This window comes from Doryrhamphus excisus, linkage group LG9 (assembly GCF_037039965.1).
Source record: "Doryrhamphus excisus strain RoL-2023G ecotype Guam linkage group LG9, RoL_Dexc_Guam_v1.1, whole genome shotgun sequence".
NCBI lineage: Eukaryota > Metazoa > Chordata > Actinopteri > Syngnathiformes > Syngnathidae > Doryrhamphus > Doryrhamphus excisus.
Window position 1 is genome coordinate 3,074,291 of NC_136365.1, and position 24,707 is coordinate 3,098,997.

General features: G+C 41.5%; 2 protein-coding genes across 3 annotated transcripts; one reads left to right on the forward strand and one right to left on the reverse strand.

Annotated features, from left to right (window-relative positions):
* The first annotated feature begins 57 nt into the window (after positions 1-57).
* r3hcc1l (R3H domain and coiled-coil containing 1-like) lies at positions 58-5,941 on the forward strand. The gene is made up of 7 exons (XM_058065509.2): positions 58-217; positions 497-971; positions 1,360-1,556; positions 1,790-1,860; positions 2,238-2,333; positions 2,419-2,559; positions 3,414-5,941. Exons 2-7 carry the CDS (start codon positions 516-518, stop codon positions 3,464-3,466), a joined length of 1,014 nt encoding a protein of 337 aa, XP_057921492.2. The 5' UTR covers positions 58-217; positions 497-515; the 3' UTR covers positions 3,467-5,941.
* A 409-nt stretch (positions 5,942-6,350) lies between these two features.
* On the reverse strand, positions 6,351-24,707 carry LOC131123913 (lysyl oxidase homolog 4-like). 2 transcript variants are annotated; one of them, XM_078793187.1, is made up of 14 exons: positions 24,446-24,707; positions 23,775-24,364; positions 23,282-23,493; positions 17,624-17,662; positions 17,323-17,530; positions 16,499-16,679; positions 13,926-14,080; positions 13,674-13,841; positions 13,093-13,255; positions 12,773-13,016; positions 11,889-12,004; positions 11,552-11,688; positions 8,270-8,381; positions 6,351-7,127 (listed from the first exon to the last, which is right to left on the reverse strand). In XM_078793187.1, the coding sequence occupies exons 1-14, from the start codon at positions 24,705-24,707 to the stop codon at positions 7,057-7,059; spliced, it is 2,658 nt and encodes an 885-aa protein (XP_078649313.1). In that variant the 3' UTR covers positions 6,351-7,056. The 2 variants fall into 2 exon arrangements, with proteins under 2 accessions (XP_078649313.1, XP_078649314.1); XM_078793188.1 differs by having other exon boundaries at positions 23,282-23,482; positions 23,749-24,364.

Genomic DNA, 24,707 nt, shown 5'->3' on the forward strand with positions numbered 1-24,707 from the left:
TTAATACTAATAGACAGTATGTAGGTAACCTGTGCTATAGTAAAAGTAAAGATGTACTAAATTAAAAAAAAGAGTATAAGTTTAGTCATACGGTGTCGCTAAAACACTACCTGGCAGAATAAGATGAAGAAGAAAATATTTCTTCCCACAATCCTTTGCGTTCGGTAGACTGCTTACGTCAATCCTGCGACGAAATTTGATGCTAAACAAGTCACTGGTAAGCCTCAGTCCAACATATTATGTCCTCCTGTAAGCGTCAAGGTTAATTTAAAAACAGAATGTTTTTTTTCTATAAATACGCAATGACATTTTTCTGGAGACACTCCACGAGTGACTGTCAAATTGGTTAAACTAGCTACATTTTAGCACTTGATTATGCTAGCATACTCTATCTAACGCACAATAGTTTCTATGGTTCTCCGTATATAGTTGGGAATTTGTTACAAGACAGATTGACTATTGTCTTTTGTTAATTGTAGTTTTTTTTCTGCTGTAGACATTTTGACAAAATCACTATGGAAACGGAACAACCAAAGAACGAGAGCGATTCACATACGCCTTCAACCTGTCAGTCAAAGAAGCCGAGCCAAGCTCTGTACGTGCCAAAGAAACGTCTCCAACCCCCTAAAGACAAACCTCAAGTTGAAGGGGAAATAAAACCAAAGCCCAGACCTCGCTACACGGACAAGGCTCGAAAGAACGCCAAGAACAAGAAGGACAAGGCAGGAGGAGCAGGGGATAAGCAGTCACCCGTGGAAGCAGATGGAGCTGAGATGCAGAGTGATCTCACCAACCCTCTTGTGGAGGAGAAGCAGCTCCATGGTCCAGATGTTGACACTAATGGGCATCTCAACTCAGAAAATGTTGACACAGATGTTTTGTCTCGTCATGAAGAAAAGGGACAAGATGAGAGTTGGGACACTTTATTTAATGATGATGGCGATTGTCTCAGTCATCGGCTGTCCGAAGAGGTAAATGAATTATATTGCTATGACAACACAACACATTTCCCATCCTGCTTGTCATCATTAGGGTCATGGGTGAGCTGGAGCCTAACACAACTGACTCTGTGTGAGAGAGGCGTTGTTGGGCACCAACCAACCATAGGGCGCATATAGACAAATAAATGTTCACACCTATGGACAAGTTAGTCTCCAATTAACCTAACATGCAACATGGATGGGATACACGGACAAAACCTGACCCAAAAACAGATTTTATCCCTCTATCTCCTGACTGTGAGGACAGCAAGTGAACCACTTGCCCACCATTTCCAATACGGTTGTGTCTGAATTGTTCTAACATCATACATTATTTTGATTCCTTTATTTGTTTACTCTTATGTCCTTGTCACTCTAGCTATCTTTGAGTGAAGATGGAAAGACAAAGTCACTCCAGGAGGCCAGATTTGACTATTACAACATGAACAGATTTGATGATGATGACGACGATGACGTGGACGACAACGCGGAGGAGCTCTCTCACATCATCGAGATCTACGATTTTCCACCCGAGTTTAAAACAGAGGATCTCCTCAAGTTATTTCAGGCATACCTGTATGTAATTCAAATCACTTTTTAAAAATCCACATCAGTAAACACCCACTCTCAGTGACTTTAACATCATGTAACTTAATATAGTTGTAGTTCAAGTGTTGTTTGTATAACATAACTGGTGTATGCTGGTGAAATAATGCCATTCATATGAACATCTTCTGACATAGTAGACGCAAATCCACATGTACATCGAGACCTTCTTACATGTTTTTTTTTCTGCAATGTCTTCACAGACAGAAGGGCTTTGACATCAAGTGGATAGACGACACACGTGCACTTGGTCTCTTTGCAAGCCCCATTGCAGGTAGGCAAGCAATTCTAGAAAACTCTTTAACGATACTCTTGTGTACAATATTGTAACTGCAGTGCTGTTTGAATAATGTTAACACACACAGTAACAGCCTTTTTTCTTTGCATGTTAATTTACTTCAAATGCTGAATACAACAAAGCTGATTTATTGAAGGTGAAGTCAGTTAATGTATTTGCTTAACACTACTAAAACTTTCATTTTAGTGTGTGGCATAGTTTGAAAATGACTCATATATCGTATCATAGCAGAATACACTGCAGCAGGGGATCGATAGTTACCATGGCAATAACAGACAATATCATTTATTGGCAATACCCATCAAAAATAATTTGTTAGCTTTCTTAAGAGTTAAATATTTTTGTTTCTTTAGCCCGTGACGCTTTAAGAACTAAACATCCGCTGATGAAGTTGCGACCACTTTCCAAATCCTCTTCTGCGACAAAGGCCAAAGCACGTAGCTGCTCAGGTACCTCTATCCCTCTTTTTCATTTTTATTCCATGCCGTGACATTTTTCAAGACCACTTTCTTCCTCCTTTTATGTCACACTCAGAAACTCTTCTGCCTGCTAAGGAGAGACCTCAGACCAGCGCCGCTCTGGCCCGCAGGCTTGTCATCGGTGCCCTCGGTGTGAAGAGCACCCTGACAAAGGAGCAACGGGAGGCAGAGAGGAAGAAGCTCCAGGAAGCAAGAGGTACGTGATAAGTTGAATACACTTTACCCTGCCCGTTGTTATGTATTCTTAGCATTGCACATAGAGAATAATTTTCTAACATTACATTAGGTATTGTACAACTGCTGTCCCACTAGAGGGGGACAAACAGGCGATGGAACATATCTATTCTTTCGGTAAATAGTATTGTTGATCTAGGTGCCCTTGCATGCTAATCATATATACAACAACTGAAATATTGTACAATAACTGTTAATAATTGTGTTGCAAACATCACCATCACTATAATAACAATAGCATGACAGCACCATATATAAATCAGCGAGTTACGTGGGGATATGTTGCACATTTTTCAATGCGTATGCTTATTGTTGGAGCGCCTTAGCGTTTGCATCAGCGTGCTTTCACCACAAGTGGGAGCTCTTCTCCCAAGTAGCAAAGTAAGTGGGAAGCGGAGGTCTCAAGCTGATGCAAAATGAAGTTGCTCTCTGTCCTCTGTTGTTTGGCTCACAGCAGGTCTATAATCAGCACTGCAGCCTTTTTCCTCACAGAGGGAACATAAGTATATAGGCTCAAAAAACCACAAGTGGCTGTCCACTGAACTGCTAGCCAGGAAGGCAGAAAAGCGCCTTTGTTCTTAGTATGGATGTCCTGCCGTGCTCTTTATTTAAAGAGCCTGTGCAAGAAGGGCTTCGCGTCCTGAACATTTTGTCCTTAGTTTTGCTGCCACGTGTCAATGCATCCATTTTTATATTTACAGTCTGTCGCAAATCTATGCATGCGGCAGAAACACCCGCGCAGATTTGACATTACAAATCAGGCCACTTTGAAATGCTGTTCAAAACGTCTATCGGTCTGTGTGATTGATCCTCCAGAACAAAAGCGTCTGGCAGCCAAACAGAGGGAAGATGCTTGGGAGGGAAGGTGATTGGAGAGAAAACTCGCCTGCCTTGCTTCGCTTGACTCATTTCAGGCCACGCCCACTTACTGCCACACTTCCTTGACATGCAGTCCCACCATTTTCCAAACATGCCATATCCTATGTATGTAACAATGTAACATTTTCAAAGGTTGGTTCATTTAGTGGAAGTTACCTGCAACACATTACAGCACCCATTTCCTGCTCTCCTTGACTCCTGGTGCTGAGTCATATCGGAATATTGTATATCACATTTTCATTTGTTAAGGACAGGAACGGACATGACGCATAAATGGTCTTTTGACAGTGTTTGTTTATGAAGAAGTCATTGCCAGTAGATTTTATTAATTCATTGTAATGTTCGGTTTTGTGTGTGTGTGTGTGTGTGTGTGTGTGTATGTAAACTATCCAAGTGGTCCACATCACTATTATATTTAGGCTTTTTATCCAGTCGTCTGGCTATTCTCTATACATGTCTGCCCAGCAGTTCAAATGCTATAAAGCTACTTTTTTTTTAGTTTAAAATGAGGGAGCACTGGTAGTAATTTCATGTACATAATTTTCTCTGTAGTGTGGAGCCTCCCATTGACCCTTGCAGTCACTTGAGGTGATTTTTTTTTTCTGCAACATGATTACCCAAACACTGGATGACAGAACCCTGTAAATATAATGAGGTGAATTAAACTACGACCTCTGTTTTCAATTCCATTTGTGGTTCATTTTAGATTAGCAAACACTTAAACGCAGCATCATCTGGTACGATTGAGGGGTAGCCTTTTATTGCTGGAAAGTCAAGAGTTTGCCCTTGCAAAGTTTTCACTAGGGAGTGAAACTTTTTCAAAAGTTTAACATCAACCATGCTGTGTTTTGATTATTTTACATGGAGCTCCTTAGATGCATTTCCAGGCCAAAGATGCGAGCAGCTGCCTCTTTGAGGCTCGGCCCTGCGACCACAAGCCATGTGGCGCTGCATCTCAGTCCGCTCCTCAACCAGTAATTAAGCCTCGCAATGCAAAATAGAGGAACGAGCTGTGAATGTGTTACTTGTTTTCAGCTTAAACTTCAAATTAACCTTTTTCTAAATTAACTTTGCCAACGTCTGAGTGTAGAAATGCCATTTAACCTCTAGGGCTGCGGAATATGTACAACGGTGATCGATGACCATTACATCTGTCCTGCAAGATGCATGAGACAGTGTACGTAATACACTGTAATGCAGTGTCATAAGCTGTGTGCCACGTGGCTCACTGTAGGCTGATTTCAATGCCAAATAACAAGTCACTTTTTGTAATATCTTCATTTGGTTGGTCCCAAAGCAGAGTAGTAAAACATTTTATGTAATACAAATATGCTTGATGAGACGTCACAAAATCTAATGAACCTGCCCTCATTTTATTCAGTGCAAAGGTTGTAAAAAATTGTATATAATATTGATCTACAACCATTTGGAACTGTGTACAAATGCACAGAGATAGTACAGCCCCTTCTTTTTGCAGGAGTTACATTCCGGGACCACCGGCACCCATAAACATTTAAAAAAAAATTTTTTTTTTACACACAACCCATTCTTTCCGGCCTTTTTTCCCTGGCGGTGTCCTTGCTTTTGCATCTGACAGCACGGTGCGTTCAGGGATGGCTGAGGGTGAATGAGATGTGTTTTCTGCAAAAAAAAAAAAGCCTATATTTGGGAAAAAAAAGACCTTTTTTGGAATGCAAATTTTGAATGTTGAATCGCGAATGTGTGGGTATCCGCTGTAATAATTTAACATGTTTAGGGGTTATGTGGTAAATTTCATTTGCTGTTTTTTTTTTTTGCAGTGCTGTTGCCGGGCTTGGGCATGTGTACAAAAAAACTACATGTCGCATGCGAGTAAGCAGTGTCAAGTCAAGTTCAATTAAAGATAATTTCTCTTAAAATAGTACTAAAGGCAGTCATTAATCTTAATTTTGACATGTATGGGACTTTGCTTGACATTCACCATCGTGGTCTTATTTCTGCTGCTTGTTTTCATTCCTTAATTGTTGCAACCACGCCTCTGCAAACCCATGCTTTCTCCAGTGTGGAATTAAAACAAATATAGACAAAAGCTCATAAATTAGCCAGAACAGAGGTGGACCTCCCTGTCCGCTTTTGCTCCTGCAGCTGAATCATCATCGTGTGAGATCCAAACCCTGAGTCACTTCTGTTTCTTTAGTTACAACCACAGAGATGCCAGCTTGGTGCTTCACATGTAGTCAAAAAACCATCAGTCAGCAAAGGATGGATGGTTCAAAGGACTAGCTTGTGTGTGATGCATGACACACAGTCCAACTGAATTAGTCATTTATTGTGAAATCCAATCAGTTTGATCACAACAATTGAGGCAACACCTTTTTTCTTTAGACAGATTTTAGCCTAAATATGGCACACTTATAATTAGCACACTTGGTGTACTTTTGAGATGATCTGACTCATATATATATATAAATAGAATTGACTTAACAGGGGTAGGATTCACTCCACATGGACACTATGACAAGATATGAGATATTATGTCAAGAAAGTCCTCAAGCTGCCGCCATCAAAACTTGATTTGTCATGTGACTTATTGTAATGACTTTAAAATTCCCAGTCATGGGACAATAGACTCCTGGGAATTTTGGTTGGCTGAGACTCCCTGGGGAGAGGATGGCAAATGCAGTAGTTGTGTTGCAACAAAGGAGTTTGAATACTGCTGTAATTTAATTGCACAATGCATTGCACTTTTATAGACTCTTGATAGTACTGTTTGGTAGTAGTAGTATTTGTATCTTCATTTGACAGCAGATTCTGCTAAATCAAAAATGATCATTTTTGCTATATTTTCTGCTTAGAAAGTCTCCAGGAAAAATAACCATTCCTTAATTGACCATGCAGTGTGTCATTCTGATGTTTATTCTTTCTCTACCTTTTAAGTAATATTTAAGGCGCAATAATGTGGCACAACCAGATCCCATTGGATGATAATACCAATGTTGAACAGATGAAGAACAAACAAATAATCTCTCATCATAAAATTAACAATACAAAACACAACCACGCAGGGACAATGCCAACTCAAAAGTACAATAAAATCTGCATAAATTAGAGACCTAACAAGTATTATTCCAGAGAGGTAATATAAAACTGTACATGACAATACATGTGCAATACATTACAATATTTATTCAAATAAGGCAAAGTAGCACCATGGAGTTAAAAAATAAAAAAGAAGTAGATTGTCATTTAAAACCAAAAAGCACACAGGTGTTACAGTAAAAAAAAATATATTGGCAATTGGAGAGTGAACAGACAGTTGTTACCTGTGTTCATGTTGTGCATTCATGTTTTTTGGAATGATCTTTAAAAAAAAAAAAATCTAATTAATTTCAAATGATAATGAAATGTAAATTAAGTACTCTACATTTTATGATCTAATGCCTGCTTTCATTTTTTTGCTCCCCTCCTTAATCATGTTAAAATGTCCATGAAATCCTTCCTTTTCCTCTCTCCCTCGTCTCTGTTTAGCCTTGTCCTGTGGTGTTGAGGTGTGCTGAGGAGTTGAACGGTCCTTCTGTCCTTATATTGCGTGGTCCTCCACTCACAGGAAGTTGTTGGTGATCTGACGCTGGTGGTCAAACAAGTCCTCGGCCTCGGCACTGTAAGCATCACCTGATGAGACAATGAAACGTACAAAACTCATTAGACTGCGGCAAATATTAATACCATTAGTGCCTGTGGTATTACTTGGAGTAGTGGTCCACCTAATACTCTGTTATTGAGAACACTGAGAAAAATACTCCACATAGAGAAGAAAAATAAATAGTTGGCTTTGAGAAAAAAATAATACTATGAGATTTCGAGAATAGAGTCGTACATTTCTGACAAAAAACTTTAGGAGAATATTGTTGTAAATTTACAAGAGTAAAGTCGTATATGTATGAGGAAAAAAAAATCACAATATTACAAGAATGAAGTTGTAAATTTACAAAAAAAAAAATTGGAATATTACGAGAATAAAGTTGTAACTTTAGAATGAAGTTGTAAATTTAGGAGACAAAATTGTAATATTACAAGAGTAAAGTTTAAAATTTATGATAAAAAAAATCGTAATATAACAAGAATAAAGTCGTAAATTCACAAGAAAAAAAATCATAATATTACGACAATAAAATTGTAAATTTACAAGAATTAAGTTGTACATTTAAGGAAAAAAATCTTAATATTACAAGAATAAATTAGTAAAATTTAAAGGAAAAAAATCATAATATTAAGAGAATAAAGTCGTAAATTTACGAGCAAAAAATTCTGAATATTACAAGAATAAAGTTATAAATTTACAAGAATGAAGTTGTAAATTTACGAGAAAAAAATGATAATATTATGAGTGTAAACATTTACGAGAAAAAATTCTGTCGTACCTAAACCAACTAAGTCCAGGCCATCCCAGCTCATTTCATACCACATATTATATACTATTCATATTATATACTATCATATTCTCGCTCATCCTATCCTCATCACCCCTTCCACTCTCATCCTACTTTATTACTGCTTATCCCACCTCATGCCACCCCCTCCCAGCTCATCCCAGTTCATGCCATCCCATATCACTCCATCTCATCGTGCTTTTAATATCATGCTTTCCATATCATCCCTGCATTTAATACCTGTACAGGCCATCCCACCCCATCATTCCATTCCGTCCCATCCAAAGCTATTTCTTCCCAATGTATTCCATCCCCCTCCTTTTCCCCAGCTCATCCCATCCCTTCATATCTCATAATTCTCATCTCATCTCATTGCATCACTACCTGTATGGCATCCAAACATGTACACCCGGGATCCATCATACTTGCACCGACAGCGGACAACGTTGTTCTTGAAATCAGACTCTGCCATATCCAAGGATGGGTTGACCTCCACCTGCGCAAGGAAGGATGAAAGTTATACACATACAGGGTTCCGTAGCTCGCCATACATCAACCCTAATAACAACTAAGGTGAATGTAACGCTTATTATATCCACCAGCATATGCAGCCTGATTCCATGTTATTTACTGTAATTATATTAAGGCTCCATCCCTGTGAAGAACATAAGTTTGTCCTTTGCAGTGCTTTTCTGTCTAGACTAGCGCAATTTCTTTTTACTACCGTAGCAAAGTAACACTGAATGAAGTGACTTTCCATTACTGTTCTCTCTGTTCTCTCTTTTCCAGAATAGCTCCAATCGGGGGTTTGTCATAATGAATGACATCACTTTCCACTGTTATCTCTGTGCACTATACAAAAAAGAGCGCAGAGATGCAGATAATGGTCTTGGTTTTTCGATTCAAGTCGCAGCCTGTCATTAGACTGCAGCCATACTTGATGTTTTCCACTCCGTCTGCGCTGCTTACTGTAAGAGCGCAGCATATAAATGAATTTTCCTGTTGCACACATCAAACAGATAACGTGACCACACACTGTGCCAATGTAGAAACCGACTTTTAATCTTGTGAGTTTGCTGCTTACAGTTGTTGGGAAACTTACACGAGCCAATTATTTGTAATTCTAACTCTTTTGATTTGGCTTTCAGAAAAAGAAAGTGCAAAGTTTTTGCGATGATGTCAGAAAATATCATGAAAGGTTGTAACCATCTGTAGAGACTGTATAGATCGTGAGGTCGGCACAATTGGGAATCATCGAGCTGACTCTTCAGAAACAGTACATGGTCCTAAAACTGGTTGCCACTTTTTCCTCACTTCTCTCTAAATTCATTGAGTCACATACATGCTTTCATGGCCAGAGTGCAATGCAGAAAAATACACGCGTGTCAAATGAAAACATCACTGACTAATGCATCAGCTTGGAAACTAATTAGAAACTATCAGCATCATCTTGTAGTAAAAAATAGAACAAATGACAGAGCGGGAGAACAGATGAGTAGGTCAGCACAGTAGATTGGAACGTTTAGGAAAAGTCACAAGTCCAACCGAGTCCAACATTGAAAAAAAAATGTCAAGCGCTGACAGTGTTGTCCACTAGCCAATACGCTCCACTCGCTAATAGCAGGTCTACTTTCTATATAAAGCCACATTAAATGCACTTTCCTTAAATACACACACACGCCCTGAAACAACATGCATATGGCATACCTGAATGGCTGGATGCACGGCCAAGAGCCACTTAGCTACAATTATAGTTGGTTATCGCTTTTATCCCACATTGCAGATTTTAAACTCTGTTTTTTCTCTTTTTTCTTTTTTTCATTTTGGGAGGATGTGCCAGATGGCTGAACTTTCATCCGTCCATTTTATGTACCACTTATCCTGCTCGGTGTCATGGGACTGGGCCGCATCAGGTTTTCCAAAAAAAAAAAAAACAACAAAAAAACGCATTTATTGAAAACAGAAAAATGAATAAACTTTGCTTTGGTTTCAATTTTCTACAAGAAAAGCTCTGATAAAACATTCCACTGTTCTCAAATATCTTACTTTTTATTTTTCTACACAAAATAAGAATGAAAAATAAATAAACAAATCAAGAATAAAGAAAATCAATCAATCAGTAATGAATAAATAAATATAATAATAACAATAAAACAGCAAATTATAAAAACTTAAGAAACCACATATAGTTGGTGGGTAGACATTATTTTTTTCAGATTAAATTGAACAAAGCATTATTAGAGCCCTGTCGACATGACAAAACACGACTATAGTCACATTTATACTCTTTTTATTTACAACATATTGCGCAACTGCAGGGTCTTGAGACAAATGCTAACTCGCAAACTAGAGAGCTAGCGACCTAAACGGTAGCCTTCAAGTTATTTCCTTTAAACTTAAATAGCCAAAAACTTACCACTTCCACACGGATAGGGAGGATAACTATTAACAGTTATTTAACCTTTAACATGAACATTAATCAAACGTAATAATTTTTTCTGGGTACATGATACCATACAGCATCCATATCAAACTTGTGCGGGCCGCACGAACATTAAACTTTCATATCAAGGCGGGGACCTCAAAATAGTGTCCCGCGGGCCGCGTGTTTGAGACCCCTGCCCTAGATGGTGGACCTCGGTCCGAATCCAGACCCAGTGATGGCCCTTTACGGATCTGGGACCGATTGAAAATGAAAGGGAAATACCATATCATATAATCATGCTCGCTGATCAATCATAGCCACAGTTTGTGATTGGAATGACTTCAGTTATTACAGTTACGTGAGAGCGAACTCTGTGACGTCACTCAAAATTAAATGAAATGCCAATAAAGTTGTTTGTTGGTTTACTGAGTGAATGAGAGCCATCCATCCATCCGTACATTTTCTATGTCCGCTTAATCCTTGATTTAGAACCATGGTTTGCTGAAAAGTAATAGCTGATTGAGAAAACCAAACATTTAAACGTGAAAGGACAGACCAATATATGTTTATTCTTCCATACCGCTGTGTCCCATATGTTCTGTGACACAACCGTACGGCCGTGTTGAAAGGCAATGGTTCTCAATTATTTACCATCATGCCCCCATTCTATTGAGAAACTGATTATATCTATTCTAGCTGGACGAAGACTACGGGTGCTGGACAGAGATTAGAGGTTCACTGACTTTCAGGTACTCGATGAGGACTCAAGTTTTCACTGGTTCTCAGCAGAGACTTGAATTCACTAACTTACAGGTCCTTGACTTCTCAAGTTTGACTGATCAAGACTCGCGCTCACTGACTTACAGGTACTCGACCAAGTCCCAGGTTTCACTGACTCATGGGAACTCAATGAAGACTCCAGTTTCATTATTCACGGGTACTCTGCAAAGACTGATTCACCTGATTCGCTTTCACTGGAGACAGTAAAAGGAACCCGTGCTGGGATGAAAGTTCTGATATGAAATATTGATCTCACTTTACAATGAGGTTCACAGAAATTCAGTAGTTACTGAGAAACTAATGAAGAACAAATGAGGAACTAGAGTAGTCACTGAGGAACTAAGGCATATATATGTAAGTTAGTTACTGAGGAACTAATGAGTAGTGGTTACGTGGGTTCGTTCCTCATTAACTACTGTAATTGTGTCTACATTATTGTAAAGAGCTATGGAAAGATTTACCTGGAAGACATATTCACCCGGCCGCACATCTGTAATGTCAATCCACTGGCAGTCGATGTCATGGCGGTATGTATCCCAGCAGCCAATCGAGATACCCTGCTGTCCCATGTTGTAGCAGGAATACCGCTTCTGGATACCTGGAAGGCGGGGGGGCGGGTCAGTATTTATGGACGCAAAATATCTTTGATCTGTAGTGTATTAATGTGTAGTGATGCAGAGTCAGAGACTGTCTGGTCACGGTTTGAATCTTGACTTGTCCGCAAGATGCTAATCTGTACAGTGTAATGCATGTAACACGGTATATCCTTCCTAGAATTTAAACATAAGAGTGTCTAACCGTCGGGGCAGTAGGTGTCCTCCAGACAGAAGCTGGCTTTGTGACCTTCAGCCACTCTGGTGCCATTGAGGGTCAGCAGATCATAGTGAGTGAACACCTCAATGCTGTGGTAGTGCCTAAGAGACGGAACAAAGTCAAGGAAGCCGAAGAATGAAGAACATGATGAAAGAACACGGCATAACACTTAGTACTTTTTCTGCTATGTCATCCCTGTGCATGCATATATTTGCATTATATCGGGACTATGCTATTATATGCTTTGATATACTAACCAGCATTACAATAACACCAGCCATCTCTCCAGGAACGGTAATTTCTACATTGAAATATAGTCTTATAAATCCTGTTGTGCGCTTGCGGAGGCGTCACAGAACGGGTTGTTTATCTGTTCTGTGTCGCTCTCGTTATAGAACCATTCCCAGAAGAGGCACTCGGAATAGTGGGGAACAAAAAACCAATGTGCACATGGACTTGGGAGGTAGTGATTGAGGCTGGAAGAAACTCTTGAGCTCGGCCTCTTTTGTTTTAGGACACAAAACCACACCAGCTGAGTTGAGAAGGGAGGCCAGTCTTATCCCTCATTTTAGCAACCAGGTAAACAATGACGAGAATGATTATTCACTGTCAAGATTGTGCTTATTGCGTACCATTAAAATACATCGAGCACTGCATTGCTTGTGAAAATGTGCATCATTGTCATCATTGTACCTGTAGAGTCGAGTACAATATATTGTACACTTAAAGGGTTGTTATTCTTCTCTTGATACTTGCTGTTAACACTTTCAGATTATACTAATCTGTTTAGAAAAGGTACAGCAGCCCTACGGGGTACATGGCTGTAGAATGTAGACATGCATGGACTCCGACTGTACTGGACAATATACCTGTGACACTGATGCCAAACCCAGTTCTCTCTGGTGGCCTTGGGTTGAAAATCAGCACGACCCAAGTTCATGATACGGGAGGAAAATCTCAGCAGGCGTCTGTGTCCGTAAGGCCACTGCATCCTGGCAGCGGAGGAGGAGAGACAGTTCTCCTCATTGGCACATGACAGCAAGTGCAAGGGCCTGTCCTCCAGGTAAGCTGTCTCCTGGACCAGTTGAGCGTCCACGACCAGGTCAGGAGCCGCTGTCAGGGTACACAAGAGTCACGACTCACAGTGACTGCAAAATAAATATGAAAAAAAAAGTGTTTTTTTGCTTACTCTCCACACAGGTAACTCCTGCGGCCCTGCCGTCGCCACCTCTTGGACAGTAGACGTGTGTGTTTTTGCGACATTGCTGGATGGACGTCTCAGAGCCCGCACAGTGACTTCCACTCAGAACCACATCACGGGCGTCACTGGAGCTCGTCCAGTACCAAGTCTCCTGCACACACAGACAAGCAAAAAAAAACATGAAGTGTATCTTTCCTTGGTCTTAAAAATGTAACTATCAGTGCATGTGATCACATTTTCCAGTCTTTTTCATAGTTTTTCACCACTTGTTTAAATGGCCCCCTTAACACACCCTGCTTGTCCTTTCAGTGCACAGCCCTATTTACAGCTCCTTTTGCTTGTGAATTTCTGCCGATTTCACTTTGCCTCACTTTTCCCTTTTTTATTTTCAGAGTGCTGGAAGTGGACCTTCGAGAAGCCTATAATTACCTCAGGCCTGGGTAATAACACAGCACAGATACACAAACAGCAGCCCAGAGAGAGAGCCAGAGAAGGGACGTGTGGGATTACACAGGACAAACACCAAGACAGGGAGTAACACACAGCGACATATAGGATGTGCTCATCACCTGGTGTGCTCTCGAGGCAAAACCCAAGCCGAGCTGTCGACACACCACCATGGCCTCGTTGATTCCCCAGTTCTCACTGCAGACTGAACCCCAGCGCTTTGTTCCTCCGACATCCATCAGCACCTCCACACGGCCCTCTGCTCTGTCTCTGCCTCCTGCCAGTCTCACCTGAACGGAGAACGGTGACATGTGTATCAACACTGCTATGGACTGATGTGTGCATAATACTGTCTGTGGAAATGTGTCTCTCACTGTGGACTGTGTGCCCGTGTTAGGGACGTTGCAGCGGACCCCCGCATCCTGGCTGTGCTTGATGGTGTACAGTGGAACCTCTTTGAAGGAACAGTCCAAAAGGGACCTCTCGTGGCCCGTGCACTGCACACTGTTCATGTGGATGGGACCGGAACCTAAGGTCAGAGTTGGAATATTTTAATAAGTAATTAAAATACTCATACCGGTATTATTATAATTAACTGTCATTTTCCGAGTTCGATTCCACCCTCATTTCTGTGTGGAGTTTGCATGTCCGGGTACTCCGGTTTCCTCCCACATTCCAAAAACATTCTAGGCTAATTGGCAACTCCAAATTGTCCATTGGCTGTCGAGTGGTTAGCGCGCAGACCTCACAGCTCGGAGACCCGAGTTCAATCCCACCCTCAACCATCTCTGTGTGGAGTTTGCATGTTCTCCCCGTGCATGTGTGGGTTTTCTCCAGGTACTCCGGTTTCCTCCCATATGCCAAAAACATGCTAGGTTAATTGGCCACTCCAAATTGTCCATAGGTATGAATGTGAGTGTGAATGGTTGTTTGTCTATATGTGCCCTGTGATTGGATGGCCACCAGTCCAGGGTGTACCCCGCCTCTCACCTGAAGACAGCTGGGATAGGCTCCAGCACGCCTGTGACCCTCGTGAGGAAAAGCGGTAGAAAATGAATGAATGAATGAAAATTGTCCATAGGTATGAATGTGAGTGTGAATGGTTGTTTGTCTATATGTGCCCTGTGATTGGATGGCGACCAGTCCAGGGTGTACCCCGCCTCTCGCCCGAAGACAGCTGGGATAGGCTCCAGCACGCCCGCGACCCTCGTGAGGATAAGCGGTAGAAAATGAATGAATCAACTGTAACTTTCCACACCCATGCAACTCTATCGGTACCCACACAAGCTGGAATTGGGCAGCACTTGGGCAGCACACAAAAAAGTCAAAACCATCACAGCTGTGCAGATGTGTATTTTGATTAAAAGAGCCAACTATATGCACAGATCACTGATATGGCTCACACTGTGTTTGAGAGATTTTTGTCCAAATGACTGCACACCGTCCAGCACACCGCAGGCAAAAATCTTTGAACTTGCGTAAGCATATGAAGATGCATGAGGCCAAATCTTTATTAAGCCCTGTATTTTTTTGCACTCAAATAGCCAATGATGTCATCAAGTCTTGAGTAAGGTCACTCTTCTCTTACTGCACCACCCATGAGCCGTCACAGAACTCCAGAAAAGGCCCAGACCGCTCTCCTGTGTTTGCGACCTTGTTAAATACGCCTGAACTTTGTCGAGAAACATTAAAACCCGCAACGCTTCACTCTTGACATTTACCATGGTTATTATTTCGACATAACGCCAACACAGCACCTACCTTTATAGAACCCTGAAAAGGTTCCATGAATTACTTCATTAAGGCAAGTAGGGACACGGAAATGCAGCCGCCATTATGGGTCAAACTAAGCTCTCATTCAGGCAGAAAGATAATGGCAGGAAATGAATGTAATTATGGAATTACTGCAGAAGTATGCAGGGAAAAAAGGACAATAACTCCCAACAACTGAAGGTCAGGTTTTGCTTGGAAAATGTCTTTTGTTTGCATTGGACAATTGTGTGGAAGTGCTTCCAAGACAATGTGTATATGAGTCATTGTGAGCTGCTGGTGTTACACTCAAATAACTGCTCATGGCTATCTGAGATAGATGCAGTGCTTCCGCAATAAACGTGTTTATTTGTCCGCTCCGACCCACAGTTCTTGCACTTGTGCATCGGACCATTTAGAAGCACAAATTTAGACTCATTGGTGTTTAGTCTGAGTCGGTTCTCATGAGAATCTAGTAAGATGTCACACAAAAAAGTAATGAACGGTAATTAGTCAGAAACCAACATATTTTGGGGTTGCTTACTTCTTTTTTTTTCTTTACATTAATGAATAGGATGCCCCAAACTTAACGCCCTAACCATAACCACGTTGAAATGATGGCAAAATATAGTGTTAACAGCACAGCATGACCATCATTTGTGCCATGTTTGTGTGCGCTCATGCAAGCACAGCAACAGGCCTCCATGCTGGGATTGTCTCGTTATTAAGAGAATACTGTATAGTACTTTTCATAATCATGTTTGTTAAAAAAAAAACTGCCAATTAGGAATGATGTTGTAGCACGGTGGTTGAGCGGTGAGGCTTCAAAGGAAAAATATTTTTGGTTCAAATCCTGGCCGGGATGCCTTCCGAACGCCTCCCTGGGGAGGACGGACAACATGTTGGAGAGACTATGGGATCCACTGGATGAAGTGGCCAGGGAGAGGGAAGTCTAGGCTTCCCCGATCCCGGATAAACGGTAGAAGATGAATGGTTGGCTAATTAATAATTGAAAATAAAAAAATATTTTTGACGAGAAAAATCAGACAGTGTGACTGTTTGTCAAGCTGTGACCCTAAATCAGCTGGGATAGGCTCCAGCTTCCTCGTGACCTAATCAGCGTACAAAATGGATGGATCTTGTATGAGTGCGCCGTTGTGCACATTTTGGTCATTTATGTGTCTGTGCCCTGTCTCACCCTGTCCTAGATGAGCCCTGGTCAAGGCCTCCATTGCCGTCCCAAAGCCCAGCTCTCTGCAAACCACGTTGGCATCTGTGATGTCCCACAGGTGGTCTGCAACAGTGCCCCATTTCCCGTCCTTCAGCACCTCCACGCGACCCTCCCCAACGCGAGGCCCTGCCTTGAGACGCACGTTCTTCTGGAAGAAAAAAAAAAGATGAGTACATTTTTGTTGCCTTTAAGCATGTTCTTTTACATCCAGATGATGGTCATTATTGAGTTTGTTTAAGGGTAATTGGAAATCCCATACAAAAAGAGTAAATTGTCACAGCATATTAGGCTAGCAGAGGTCCTATTTTATAGAGAAGGCTATAAAATCTCAACTAGAGAAGGCAATTTTTGTAAAAATTGCATGTGAATGCTGACGAACGGACAATGCACTGAAGTGCTGTTGAAACTTAAAATCAATACCGGAATATTTTGAATCAGGTGAAAATCGTCCATTTGCATGCCAGTATCTAGCCAGATATCACTAGTACTGATAGTACTGAAAGCACCACAGCTTTTAATCCAAGCCATGTTTTCTGAACCCTCCTGAGCTTCCTTCAATACAGCAAACATTTTGTAGTGGCCTTTTATTGTGGCCAGCCTATCTGATCTTCTTGATATACCACATGAGATAGATTTAGATAGATTTGTGTACAATATTTGTGAGAAATCGAGCTTGTGTATACATAGAAAAAGTTTTACATCTTTGAGTTCAGCTTATGAAAGATGGCCGCATAAGCGATTCGCTTCTGTTTATATTTTTGTTGAGTGTATACGACTCACTCCACACTGACCGACACAGAAGGTGGTGCACGTCCTCGGCCGTTACGTGCAAATTGGGGTCCGGGGACGCAGCGTACAACGGCGTGCATGCCCCCCCTGCATGGCCCGTCTCTCCTGCGGAGGGACAGTTGGGCAGGGCACTGAGCCAAGGAGACCTCTCCGCCCTGACACTGCACCTTCTCCACCCAGTAGGTCTTCTTAGTGATCTGTGTCCTCAGTCTGGACAAAAAGACATCACAGAAAACGATGAGGATAGTTTCAAAGTCAAATAGAAGCACCTGTAAACGCGATGCTTTAAAGAATGCAGTTTACCTGGATGATGGATCAGCTAATTTGGAGTCCCACAGTTTCCTGAAATACAACAGCAATTACTCTTTGCTCAATTTAGTACACAAAAAGAACAAGTGTTGAGTAAAAAAATAAAAAAGTATTCAAGATAAGTAAAGTTTCACAGACCAGAGAGAGTCTAGAAGGTGGCGTTTTGTCACGCACACTCGCACTAAAGCTGACCGCTTGCATCAACCAGTGTGACCGCAAGCAGGTGCAGCCCGACGAGTCCGAACACAGGAGTACTGACACAAGCGCGTACCTCACATGGAGAGGTGGTTACTTGCACAAGCAGATTCATGATGCGAATGTAAATATTGGGAAAACTAAAGTGAGGGATGGAACGTGAGGGTTACTAAATAAGGAATCCTGAGGCAGACAAACGCCGAGGCAGACGCCATGACGGCTCTGTGACCTGTTCTGTACCTGTGCTGTGTAATAGTGCCATTATACTGTAGACTTGGGCTTCTTTAGCGCTTTTATTTTCACCTATGGGCCACCCTTCTACTAAGCTTTGTTAAAATAAATGTTGTATTTCATATGTAATCGTGTTCACTGCTGGGATAGGCTCCAGCATGCCCGCGACCCTTGAGAGGAAAGAGCGGTAGAAAATGAATGAATTTTTTTCCCATTGAAAATGGACAATTCATGCCATTCAATGCCGCCCCCTATTGGTGGACATTAATTTTACATTGAATATTTGTGGTACGCTTCAGCCAGTAGAGAGGTTGCTGGTTCGTTTCTCAGTGGATGAATAGATTTCAGCACATTTCAACGTTTATTGTACATTTCAGTTCAGCTTCAGCATTTACATGCAATGTCTACTGAAATATGTGGTATTACATGACATTATATTACAGTATGAGTATATTATAGTATATCATATTATATTATGGAATCAGAAGAGCTATTATGAAACCTTTTTGCACTATTGTAAATGTTTCATAACTCAGCATAGTGGAGCAAAGGACAGTAAGTGGAGAGTTAGTTCACGGAGTTCTGCAGGGTGAGGTTAGTGAGGCGGTGGGGGGGATGGGGGGAGTTGAGTGTCACCCTGTATAATTGCCTCCTGTGCTTGCTAGTGTCTGCTGTGCGGTCGAGAAGTAGCATGTTGGTTCACACACAGCAGACACGGAAATATGCACGTACATATCAGCATGCCGTCTCTGGAAAAGGTCATTAAAGCTCAAAACGACATGGTTGCCTAGCGTCAAGACTCCGTAGCTTGGAAACATGAGGCTGGTGATGTAAGACTCTCTCTGAACTTTAATAGGCATCGCCTGACCTAAAAAAAAAAAAATCACGCTATTTTGGGTATTTTAAGGCATGTTGCTTGTGGAGATCTTAGTTAGGCAGCAGATTTGATGAAGAGAGAGCAATAATCGATTTCATAGACTCTGGATTTGAGAGGCTTGATAGAAAAATGCATATCCAAAATGCATCTACATGGTCTAAAGCTTGTTTTTCTATGACCTGTGGCACATTGGAGAAATAAAATGACACTAAAAAAAACAGCAAAAAGGCTAACCGTAAAGAGATGAAGAATCCCAAAATGGAATAGTTGCTGAGTGTCAACAAAGGAGAGATAACCTGATATTATGTTGTGTTAGCAGAAAGCTGCCAGAATGGAACAACTGGCTCTGTCAAGTGTTGGCAGGTCTGACTGACTACACACAGACAGACACAACCCATAGAGACATAATTAGCAATGAAAGGCTTGAAGAAGATACCTTGCTTGGTAAAATTAAAAGAGAGGAGCCAAATAGATTATGCTGGAAATAGTTTGGTATCGCAGCTCTTTCTAAGCAAAAGCCGCTGAACGACCACATCATGCTGACACTGCAGTCAAAGGATTTCTCAGAAGTTCAAACTCAAATGGGCGTGTCATAAAAAAGCAAAATAAAAGAAGCTACTAATGAACATTCTTGTTTACGTAGAAGCTAAATGAAAGGGCAAATTACTTTAAGAAAGTAATCTGTTCAATGAAAGTCATAAATCACTGTAGTTACCAGTTATTTTCCCCAAAAAGTAGGGATGCCCCATAAAATGAGCCGACCAATATTATCAACCAAAAATCACGCAGTCACATAACACAAAATAATAAGCGATTGGAGACCTGTTTATAATTTCAAACTTTCTTTGCATTTTACTTTGTTCTTACATGGATGTTTGTGCCACATAGAAATGTGCATTTTCAAATTATATTAGTGCCAGCATAATTTAATTGGATTTCCATTTGTGAATGCATTAAATCTAACCTGTCCTGTTTACTGTCAGGCGAACTGATCCAGTCATGGCATCATACATGCTGATGAATAACACTAAAGTTCCGAATGTATGTTTACCATACATCAACAACAGATTAACATACAGTACATGCAAGCACATACATCAAGCACAGAAAACATCTATGGGGCGGTTGCTGAAATAACTAACATGGTGTCAAGAACTGCATTTTTAAAAAGTGAAAGGACAGTAAGGAAACTCAGTAAGGATAAGGATACAAGATCTTGGCGAAAACTGAATGCAACACGGAACAGAAATGAACTGAAGTGGGAGAGAGAGTCAGTATTTTTGTGAGTCTTGAGTCAAGTCTCAAGTAAACATGTGCAAGTCCAAGAAGAGTGGAGTCAAGTCTGAAGTCTTAGGCTAGAAAGGTTTGAGTCCTTGCATCTCAGAAGCCAGAGTCACTAATGCCAAAGTCCAAGTCAAGTAAGTCAAGTCAAGTCCAAAGTCATTACAATTTGCGTCAGTCAAGTCGAATGTGACATTGCAGAATCTTGTTTCTCGAAATCAAAGTTAAAGATAGTACAACTACTAGAAAGGTAGGCTAGAAAGGTTTGAGTCCTTGCATCTCAGAAGCCAGAGTCACTAATGCCAAAGTCCAAGTCAAGTAAGTCAAGTCAAGTCCAAAGTCATTACAATTTGCGTCAGTCGAGTCGAATGTGACATTGCAGAATCTTGTTTCCCGAAATCAAAGTTAAAAGTAGTACAACTACTAGAAAGGTAGGCTAGAAAGGTTTGAGTCCTTGCATCTCAGAAGCCAGAGTCACTAATGCCAAAGTCCAAGTCAAGTAAGTCAAGTCAAGTCCAAAGTCATTACAATTTGCGTCAGTCAAGTCGAATGTGACATTGCAGAGTCTTGTTTCCCGAAATCAAAGTTAAAGGTAGTACAACTACTAGAAAGGTAAGCTAGAAAGGTTTGAGTCCTTGCATCTCAGAAGCCAGAGTCACTAATGCCAAAGTCCAAGTCAAGTAAGTCAAGTCAAGTCCAAAGTCATTACAATTTGCGTCAGCCAAGTCGAATGTGACATTGCAGAATCTTGTTTCCCGAAATCAAAGTTAAAGGTAGTACAACTACTAGAAAGGTAGGCTAGAAAGGTTTGAGTCCTTGCATCTCAGAAGCCAGAGTCACTAATGCCAAAGTCCAAGTCAAGTAAGTCAAGTCAAGTCCAAAGTCATTACAATTTGCGTCAGTCAAGTCGAATGTGACATTGCAGAATCTTGTTTCCCGAAATCAAAGTTAAAGGTAGTACAACTACTAGAAAGGTGGGCTAGAAAGGTTTGAGTCCTTGCATCTCAGAAGCCAGAGTCACTAATGCCAAAGTCCAAGTCAAGTAAGTCAAGTAAAGTCCAAAGTCATTACAATTTGCGTCAGTCAAGTCGAATGTGACATTGCAGAATCTTGTTTCCCGAAATCAAAGTTAAAGGTAGTACAACTACTAGAAAGGTAAGCTAGAAAGGTTTGAGTCTTTGCATCTCAGAAGCCAGAGTCACTAATGCCAAAGTCCAAGTCAAGTAAGTCAAGACAAGTCCAAAGTCATTACAATTTGCGTCAGTCAAGTCGAATGTGACATTGCAGAATCTTGTTTCCCGAAATCAAAGTTAAAGGTAGTACAACCAAATATTTGCATATGTGACCTTTTTATGGCCTATGGGAGTGTAGTACCCATTCATAAAGAAATGGAAAAACATAATGCATGCATGCCAGGCCAGTAATTGGCCATGTCACTAAGTACAGGAGCACACTACGCCACTTGCTTTGTTTTCTTTCTTCTTTTTTGAGTTAAAACCCTGTTCCAATTATCCACTGCAAGAGAAGAACTAAGGATCCATCATAAAAAAAAGTGTAGAATTATATAACCTTGTCATCATGATAGATCAGCTGTGACGACGTCCAGTGAGTTGGTTATTGGTACTTTTGTGGCTATTGGCGCCAGAAAAAGGCTCAGCCTGTGTCTCTCAGCCAAGCTGACGAGCAGGACACAAGGGGTAATTATTGGGAGACATTTGAGACAGATGGCACAGATCGGACCGGCGGTCAGTCTAGTTGTCCTGCTAGCCAGGTTCCAGAAAAAGACTGTCTGTGTGGGCAGCCACACAGACGACTGTTTACATGTGCACGTTTGTGCATGTTTGTTTGTGTGCATACATGGATTTGGTTTGTGTCAAGTCTCGGAAGATGCTTTGCAATGGTGGAGAGGTGTTGGTATGTGTGTGTTGGGGGGTTTTGGAGGTTTGTGTTCACAGGGTTGAAGTGAGACAAGTTGCATTGATGGGGACCAGACAGCAATGGTTTGCTAATAAGGGAACTTTGTTTACGTTAGGTGATATAAATGTAGTACTTTGTAGGGCACTGCTGTTTATCTGTTCATAAGGAAAGGACTTAAAACTAATCAAATGGGTTTTATGATCATCTTAGTATGACCGTTAAATTAATAATATATTGATATAATACATTCTCACCCGCAAATGGCAAAAAAAAATGAAAGCAATGGAGATGCAAACCATCCTGCCAGCTTGATGTTGACTCTCCTCGTATTTCATATCAACATTTGCGATAAACATAATTCTTATTTTAGTGCGAAAAGTGCGAAATCTCAGCGTTTGAGGAAAAAACATTACAACAATTGTGTTTTTTCTTAACAGTGATACATGTATGCTTTACGTTTGAACAGTATTATCATCTATTTATCAATTAGTATGACTTTGGGTGAATATTTTCTGTAGGAAAAAAACACATTTTAAAATAAAAACCTATGAATTTGTGGGGTTGCGATATGCCAGAATTCACTGTATAGTTTTCTTTGAATATATTTAATTATATAGACGAAAATATTTTTTTCTATTATTATTATTGTCTCTCATTGCCTATTACCACTACCTTATGATGATTTTTTTCCCCTAAAAATGACTATTTCATGTGTTTTTCTACATTTTTCAAACAGTTCTCCCTTTCAAATTATATGTGGTCCAAATGTCAAGAGTTTCTTAACACACATTGTGAGAAGGATCTTGTATTCTGGGTCAGACATTAATAATACACTCCCTTTGGGCTATTTTAAAGACACGCATTGAGGCCCATTCAGCCAATGGGGCAGACAGTTCTGGTGGACGGTTAGGTTTGGCTAATGCCGCACTGAACAAATGTCATGCCAAGTGTGGTCGCAGTAACGGTAGCAGTTGTGGTTACCATTCCCGAGAAGGATGGAACAGCCGTCCAGGCATTGGAGCAACCGTTCCGCAAAAGGAAGTGTTCACCGACCACACTTTTCCATCCCTTTCATAGCTAAACACATGTGCGTCCGTGCACGTGCCTGCTCTCTCTCTCACACACACACACACACATGCTGACTCACTCACCTGTAGGCGTTTTGATCAAACGCCTCAGCAGAAGTGAATCCCAGCATGCCACAGACGACATTGCTGCTGGTGAGGTCCCAGCCGTGACTGCACACATGACGCCATTTCCCAGCGTACTTCACTTCCAGCACTCCTTCGTTCACTAAGCCGCCACGGCTGCCGGACAGCACGGCTTTGAGGCGAGCCTCGGTCAGCTGAACGCTGTCAGAACTCTGTTACAGAACATTTGAAAAGGTGGCGTAAGGATTTATAGGGTGCTGCGTTTATTCTCAACAAACTTTTAATTTGAAAGGGCTTACAGTATAGCTTGGAGACACCAAAGCTTAAACAGGAAGCTTTGGGTTGAACATTTAAAAATGCTAGCAGAAAGATTCTGATTCTTGATACAGCGAAACGCCCCACTATGATTTGGTTGAGAAATACAGATGTAAAAGTCAAGGGTGCCAAGACAGTACTTTGGAGGATACCTATGAGAGTATAGTGTGTGTTTTACCTGGATGGAGTGGGAATCAGTCACGGGATAAACAGGCTCTGGTTCAACATGATTCCCACTGTATGGTTGATGCCTCTCAGACTGCCTGTTGGTTTCTCGCTCAGCCTGGCGTCTTGATGCAGGCGTTCCGCTCCTCGACGTGTCCTGCTCCTGTCTTTGGGTTGTACTGGCCGCCGGCCTCGATATCTGTGCTGTTGGGCCACGATACCGTCGCAAGATCTGTATCTCGTGACCGTTCTCCTGCGGTGAGATCCTGTTGCGACGGGAAGTGGGTGGGTTGCGATGGAGCGCGATCTCGTGACCTCGGCCGTAAGACGAGGGAATGTGAGGTGGGGCATAAGGTGGAGATGGTGGTGGGTTCTCTGACTGCTGCTGCGGGGTTCTCTGTCTTGATTGTCTCGGCTCATTTCTGGAGGAGGAATGAGCGTCCCCTCCTGAAGCAGAGGAGAAACCAGGCCTTCTTTCTGGGCTACAAATGATCCCCAGGTCCTCAACGTGGGTGCAGTCGTGGACTCCCCAACCGTTTGAGCCACATTCTGCAATAGAGAGCTCAGTGCCTCTGCAGTTCACATTATCCAACCAGATCTGACCTAAGAAAGAGAAAGTGAGAGGACAATTTGACACAAACTGGACGGAGAGTATCTTTCCCGACTATCTAGGGCGATACATACCTTGCCCCTGACCAAACCTGGCACTGGGCGCCCACGTGAAACCGTGTTGAAATCCCAACTGTCTACACACTACGTTAGCCAGGTTGAGATTCACCTGGTCGTCACACACCGTGCCCCATACGCCGTTGTACAACACCTCCAGACGCCCTTCGTTGACTTTGCGACTCCCTGTAAGCCGCACCTGCACCTCCTGCGCAGACAACTCAGCCGGGTAGAGAAAAAGCAGCAGGAGGAGAGTGGATAAGGAGCTGAGGAACAGCAT